Source organism: Diadema setosum, chromosome 12 (assembly GCF_964275005.1).
Source record: "Diadema setosum chromosome 12, eeDiaSeto1, whole genome shotgun sequence".
Lineage (NCBI taxonomy): Eukaryota > Metazoa > Echinodermata > Echinoidea > Diadematoida > Diadematidae > Diadema > Diadema setosum.
Window position 1 is genome coordinate 32613390 of NC_092696.1, and position 7760 is coordinate 32621149.

General features: G+C 37.1%; 1 protein-coding gene across 1 annotated transcript; it reads left to right on the forward strand.

Annotated features, from left to right (window-relative positions):
- The first annotated feature begins 276 nt into the window (after window positions 1-276).
- On the forward strand, window positions 277-693 carry LOC140235895 (uncharacterized). Its single transcript, XM_072315887.1, has one exon. The coding sequence runs from the start codon at window positions 277-279 to the stop codon at window positions 691-693; it is 417 nt and encodes a 138-aa protein (XP_072171988.1).
- Window positions 694-7760: the final 7067 nt, after the last annotated feature.

Genomic DNA, 7760 nt, shown 5'->3' on the forward strand with positions numbered 1-7760 from the left:
AACAACTCAGGCAGCCTTTACTTCAACTACAAGCAGTTCTTCTCGGTTGTCCTGATGGCTCTCGTAGATTCAAAATACCAGTTCCTGTGGATCGAACTGGGTGGGGTTGGCCATCAATCTGATGCCCAGATCTACAACAACAGTGAACTGAAGGAGTGCATTGATGCTGGCACTTTAGGCATCCCAGATCCAGCTCCTCTACCCCATGATGATGACGACCACCCTATGCCGTACTTTTTCGTGGGAGACGATGCCTTCGCCATGAGGACGTACATGATGAAACCCTATGGCCGTCGTAACCTTGACCAACAGCAGAAGATCTTCAACTACAGGCTGTCTAGGGCAAGGCATGTTGTTGAAAACGCCTTTGGTATTCTGGCCTTGCGGTTCCAGTGCTTCCTTGGCCAGATGAGACAGGAACCAGACACAGTCCGCCTGCTCGTTGAAGCTGCCATCATGCTGCACAACCTCATCAGGAAGCGCTATCAGGCCCTGGACGTCCGCATGTTGGACCAAGAGGATGCCCAGCACAACCTCATCCCTGGAGCTTGGAGAACTGCCGCCATCACAGAGGAGTTGGACAGGCCCATCAGGGGAAACAGGGACACTGAGCTTGCCAAACGCCAGAGGGATACGCTCAAGTATTACTTCAACAGTGCGGGAGCGGTTGCATGGCAGGATAAGATGGTCTAGACAACATTTTGTACCATGGTAGTACTTTTGCACAGGAGTAAAGACTGTCTTAGAAAACATTGATTGTGATATTGTATTTCACTATGGACTGGTGTGATGCACTAGTCTGGTTATAGGTATAAATAAGGAGTACCAGCACTCTGAATTCATTTTGACAGACACTGCTAGAAATCATTCTTTTATTGCTCATGTCACATAAAATGACATTTTGGTACACATTGATGTTGTTGAGAACTAGAGAACATGTTAGATTTAAAGAAATGTCAAATTATATAACCATGTTGGCAAAGTAGCAACACAGAAAAGCATATATGGGGCTGTATAATATTTGCCGAGTGGCGAACACAAAAAATAACGCCATGCTTTAACTTCGAATTCTACAAATATTCAGCACATTTTAGTTGAATTATTTTCATAGAACAACATTAGAATAAGATGCTTTTAGGAGGGAAGCACACAGATGGGAACTCTATTGAAAGATTTTTCACCCATTACCGTGATACTCCAGATTACCTTTAACATAGTGCTCTTTGTCATATTGTATTGTTGTATGAAAATTTTTGTCATATTGAATTGTGTTATGAAAAACTAATAGCTTTATTACATTGCAATAAAGCCCAACACTCATGACAATTATTTCTTTGTGTCAATATGTTCTATGAATGATAAAGGTCTAGTGCTGACATGTTATTTGTAGAAAGTAAAATTTATCCATGTTTAGCAGTTAAAAAATAGAATGTATATCAAATATTCCTAAACTACTAAAATACTTTTGCTGTTTTGGTAAATTATCAAATAGCAAAAGAAAATAGTAATTTAAGGAAAAATACATGCATTAATATTTGGCAGTATTTAGTATTTCACTGTTAAACATTTAAGCCATTCTACCAAATGGCCCCGAACAATATATTATTCATGACAACTTTGTAACAAGACAACAATAAATCACAAATTACAATTTCATGGAATTTTATTGACATAAGGAAAATATGCATACATCACAAACAAAAAACAATCATCCAACTGTCCAATAATATCCATAAACATATTAAAGTTTCATGAAAAGTGTCAACCATAGTAAAAACACAATGCTCATTAAGTGTCAAAAATAGTGACAAACGCAATGTTCCATAACCGTCAATAAAAACACTGCTATTCCTGTTCTATAAGTCCTTACTGGAGGGTTCTGCCTGTGTGGCTGTGTACTCTACTAAACTTATATACAACACCTTTATAACAAGACAACAATAAATCACACATGACATTTTTTTATGGAATTTTCATGACATAAGGAAATATGCATACGTCACAAACAAAAACAATCATCCAACTGTCCAATAATATCCATAAACATATTAAAGCTCCATGAAAAAGTGTCAAATATAGTAAAAACACAATGCTCATTAAATGTAAAAATATAGTGACAAACGCAATGCTAATTAACCGTTAATAAAAACACTGCTATTCCTGTTCTATAAGTCCTTACAGGAGGGTTCTGCCCGTGTGGCTGTGTACTCTACTAAACTTATATACAACACCTTTATAACAAGACAACAATAAATCACAAATTGAAAATTATGCGAAATCTTGTAGAAATTGTGAAGGAAAAACAGGAAGGACAAACGTCTATACAGAGGTGTTGTCGAGTCGAATACAGAAAGTTATGTGAGAAAGTCCTGCGATGCAGTCATGCTTTCATAGGCGGCAAGTGGCGCCGAATGGCGGAAACCAAGTGGTATTTGGCGGAAACCAAGTGGTATTTGGCGCGAAATAGTCACCAATCAGGTGCCGTTTGGCTCGCGCCACTGTTGATTTGGAGCGCTTTGGCGCGCACTATCCTCCTCTGTGGCGCCAAGTGGCGCCACGTGGCGCAAAATCTCGTTGGCGCAACTTGGCGCGCGCCATTACATTCCAGTGGATTCCAATAGGCGGATTGTTTGCGACATTTGGTGCCACTTGGTGGACACTTCGCGCTGAAAGTGGCGCGACGAAGATTTCAAACATTTTGAAATTTTCTTGCCGCCAAATTCAATTTTTGCCGCCGCTACGGGCCATCGCGCGCCAGTTGGGAGGCAGTTTGAGCCACTGCACGCCACTAAGCACCTTATTGGCGACAATAGGCGCCACAGCAAATTGCACTGGCGCGAACTGGCGCGAACTGGCGCCGGCCCAGTGGACTCCTAGCTTTACACTTATGTCGGAGCAATGTGGCACAGTGGATAAGAATCCCGACTTTTAATCCGTAAGACGTGTGAGTTCGAATTCATTTTAGTGCCTGCATCCCTGGCAAGATGTTTATTTTTTCTTTGTTGTCGTTGTTGTTGTTGTTGTCTTAGTACAGTGATCATATCTCTTTAGACCGATAAAATGGGTATTTGACAAGTAGTGTCAACACTTAAAGAGGCTGTCCTATATAAAGAATTATTTTTATCAATTGCATTATTTCTATTACTGTATCATTATAATTTTCATGTCTATCATGATTTTCACCGTTTTTACAAATTTGATCCATATTGTTTTTATTAGCAGCAGCAGCATTATCATTTTATCATGATAATTGTAATAATCATTATCTTTATCATTATTTTCATTCTCTTTGTTGTTTTGAGTTAATGTGTTTAAAGGAAACATATCACTGGTTAAGCTCATTTTCATTCTCCTTCTCTGTCATGGACTCTACAGATAAAATTAAGTTGTGATGGCTGTAACCTCGAGGTGACCACTAACGGGTAAACTGTCAGGGATATGTCCACTTGAGCGCTAGGAACCGACGTTCGTTTGTTTGTTTGTTTGTTTGTTTTTTGTACACACCGATGGTGTGGATTTGCTTTTTAAATGGCCAAATACACTGTAACTGTATTTGCGCGTGCATTTGTATTGTCATGCTAACTGATGGCTCACACCATGGAAACATACTAAATAAGTATAGCTACAACTAGTGATGGCAATGGTCCCGGATGTTGCCTGAAAATTATATATCAGGTACCATTCACGACATTGTGGATGCCTGTAAAGATAAAAAATGCAGTGCTTTCTTATTGACATGTTATTGTTTATGCAGTGTGGTTCATTTCAATGAGTTTCTTTCCTTATGATTGCTGATTGCAAAATGAAATTGTCTTTGATCAAACTACTCCTTAAATAAAGAAAGTAGTCCTATCATTGTAGCTTTGATCATAGTGCCTTGAAAACCCATATTTTTTTTTTTTAAATAGATGGTATCTTAAGCGAATGATAGTAATGGTGTTTTGATACCCAAGATACCGCTTAAATTCTTATTTCTGTTATAAACACAGTGCTTACTTGTTTGAAATAGTTGTTATCTCAATGCTCAGACAAAAATAATAATAATAATAACTAGAGAAGCACTCTGAGAGCGCAGAGCTCCGCCGAGCATGCAGCTCATTTCCACCAATGATCTTGTTCTTCCATAGAGATATCAGTGATTTCCACCCATACGTATTATAGCATTGTGTGGCGAAAATCGCCCGATTTCCCAATATAAAATCCTGTTACGTCATAAACCCTCAGCTGCACGGCGCACCTCGCCCTAGCAGAAACAAGAGCACGCTAGTGCGCGCATGCAAACCTCAAATACGCGCAGCCTGAACTCCCAAGTTCATTGACCCTACCTGCCAAAATATCAAAAATCCTCCGTAAATTCCCCCACAATTGTTGGTTCACTACCAAAATTTAATCATCTGTTACTTAAATCATTCTGAACCTTTCCTGCAAGTTTCATTTATTTATATTATTTTTTAAGTTTAATATTTTTTTAAGTTATTTTGCACACGGACAAAATAACTACCTAACTAACTAAATAACAAACCAATGGTAACGAAAACATATCTCCACCCTTGGCGGAGGTAATAATAATAATAATAATAATAATAATAATAATGAACAAACCAACGGAATAAACAAGCACGCACAAAAAAAAAAGAACATTTTGTTTTGTGCTGCTTCGTCCGGTATACCTACAACGAAGTTGCCGGAGATTTATAAAACTCGTTTATTGTGTGCATGGAATGTAATTCTCCGGCACAGCACAGCAGATTTTAATTCAAAATTTAATTGATTTTATGCAGATAGATATGTCTCTAGTTTAGTTCAGGTGCCTCTTGTTGACTATGTGGATGGCAATACGCCCATCACTACAGACTGAAATCTAGCATATTTTACTGTGGTATGTGGACATTTTTTTTTTTTTATTACTAAGAACTAGGAATGGATATTTTTTTTTTCGTTATAGAGAGATCATAAAACCTTGCATATACATTACGTTTTCATGTCTTTTTTTCATGTTTGTTTACTTTTTCCCCAGTGCTGTGACATGATTGATTCCGATTGCACACCATTTTGCGTGCTTCTTTTTTTCGGATAAAATGGCTTTCCATCATTGTTCGCCTGGGAAACAAAAAAGTCGCACATACACAGATACGTGATTATTGTGGCCAATCCAGCCACCTTCTATAAGAAAGATGAAAAATAAAGAAATCATTGACCAATAATTTCTTTTTAAGGAATTTTTTTTTCACTGTAACTGTCTCACATGTGAAGAGTGATGCTCGGGGCACATGGGGGATTAAAAAAACCCGAAAACAACACATTAAAAAAATAAACTCAATCATAAAAAAGTGTATGCAAAATGGGAAGGTTAGGCAATGGAAAACAATTTTGTTCGTAAGAGTTATCAATCCACTTCAAATTTGTTTCATTTTTTTTTTTCAATCCAGTAGGATTCATTCAGAACCAACGTGTACATGTTTAATCGCACTTTGACCAAAAAGTAAGGGAAGCTGATTAGGAGTCCTAGCAGTGTAACTTTACAGATAACATACGTTGTTAGTTGTGAAATGCTTCGTTTCTAATATGTACCTAGGTACATCGGGGCGATTGAGAAAATAGGAAGATGATGTGTAGGGATCCATCATCCAAGAAAAATGAAAATACAGAAACTCAGAAACTAAAGAAAACAAATCACTATGACAACAGTTATGTCTCAAAAATCTCTGTGGTAAAGTTTTTTTTTTTTTTTTCCTTCTAGTGGTCGTTAAAGGGATCGTATAGTTTTGGTTGAGGCCTAATTTCAGGTTTCTAAATTTTTTTGGCGAGATGATGCGAACCCTCTTATGAAATATGGAAGAGCATGTAATTCCATGAGGAATTCAACGTTAATCTGATGAAAATTAGTTTTGAAATCGCTAAGATATCCAAAACAGAGCGATTCTTAAAAAGTGTGGGACCCACATTTTGTTGTGATCGCTTTATCTTACTTTGTTTATGGATATCTCAGCTATTCCAAAACCGATTTTCTTCTAATAAACTTTGAATTTGTCTTAGAATGGCATGCTGTGTACTATTTCATAAGTGGTTTCTTGGTATCTCGCAAAAAGTCAAAAGTCCAATTCTCATCTCCACCAATATTGTATCATCCCTTTAAAACCACAAAAGGCTCAAAACTATATCAGCGTAGTCACGTCCATTTTTCCAAGGCACATTCTCCTAAACCCCCTATTGGGTGCTCCATAATGGAACATAAAGTCAGTGCATGAAAACACAAGCATGTGAAATAACAACAAAAATCGCTCTTTATCTTTTCATTATAAGAAAAAGCAGATCTAGCACCTTTTGCTTAGAAACTCTTTACATGTACGTCCTATTTAGTGCCCGTGTCATTTAAACGAAGGGCCCTATAGTATCGTACACATCAGACTAAAGGTATTATTTCCCATTTGCAAATGGAACAAAAAAAAAACAGCTTCTAAAATGTAAGAAAAAAAGAATCTTCGTCGTAAGCAATGTTAAGTATTGGTAAGTATACAAAATGTGAACAGTAGTTATATATATATATATTTTTTTTATAGACTAAACCATCTACAATCATGATCAAATGCATAATTCACCATTTACACATGAAACAAAATCCCAGCATTAGTGCTTTAAGATAGTTATGAAATGGACAGAAACAACCAATGTAAAAATTTGAACCCTTATAACCATTGTTAAGTATTGTTCAATACACAAAATGTGAACAATACTTATAAAAATGTTTCCAGACTGAACTGTCTACAGTTATGGCTTATTGAGAAAAATACTGATAAAGGTTTCCAGACTGAACCGGTTATGATTTATTGAGAAAAAATACTGATATCTTCCTATATTATGCTGTATTGCAAAAAAAAAAAATAATAATTATACGGTATGATGTCTTTTGACATAACAGACCTATACATATGCATCTAATGTGATATCTTGAAAAAAAAAATAAAGTCACTGCTCCTAAAGGTAAACGGGACCTTTAAGAGAGAAAAATAATGATATCTCCTTATATTTTATACTTTACTGCAAAACTTTTCATGTTAGGATGTCTTGTGATACAACTGACCTAAACACATTTGCATGAAACATAATACATAAGTCAAGAAGTTTGTTTTTTTTTTGTTTGTTTTTTTATCACTGCTCCCAATGGTAAACAATACCTTCAATGCACTAACCGTGAAAAAGCTAAACTGGACCACTGCTCCAACGGATTCAAATACTATCAATGATCACTTGGAATCTGATCACTGATTCTACTGTTGCGTGCACACACACACCAACACGTATGCCCCCAGAGTAGATTTGTGTGGGTTTTTTTTATTACCAAACTTGAGAAAAGAGTGAGAGAGACAAGGAAGCAGTCACTTGCTTCGACACCGTTATACAGCTTGTTCTACCTTCCCATCGTCAGATAACAGAAGTAATGCAGTATAAAGCTATTGCTGTGACGGGCATGAAAAGACGTGTATAGAGGACTATCATTTCTCGGTTTCTTCCATCAGATCTGCTGCATTTCACACCCAGTCACATCGGATTGTTTGCAGAATATGGCCTTCTTTGGTGTATGGATTCTCATTTTCGCTTGGTCTACGCCTTCAAGTGTGGCGCTAAAGAGTAGGCCTATGTCTGTTGTTATACAATTTGAATTTAGGGGTTGTAACATTCTTATTGCTGTTTCTCGTCTTTGTTCGCGTGTACGTAACGTTTTAGAAATGGAATTCGTGAGTCCCTACGATCTACAATTA

Excerpts from the sequence above, each read along its gene's own strand:
- LOC140235895 (XM_072315887.1), top strand. The coding sequence starts at position 277 with ATGAAACCCTATGGCCGTCGTAACCTTGACCAACAGCAGAAGATCTTC.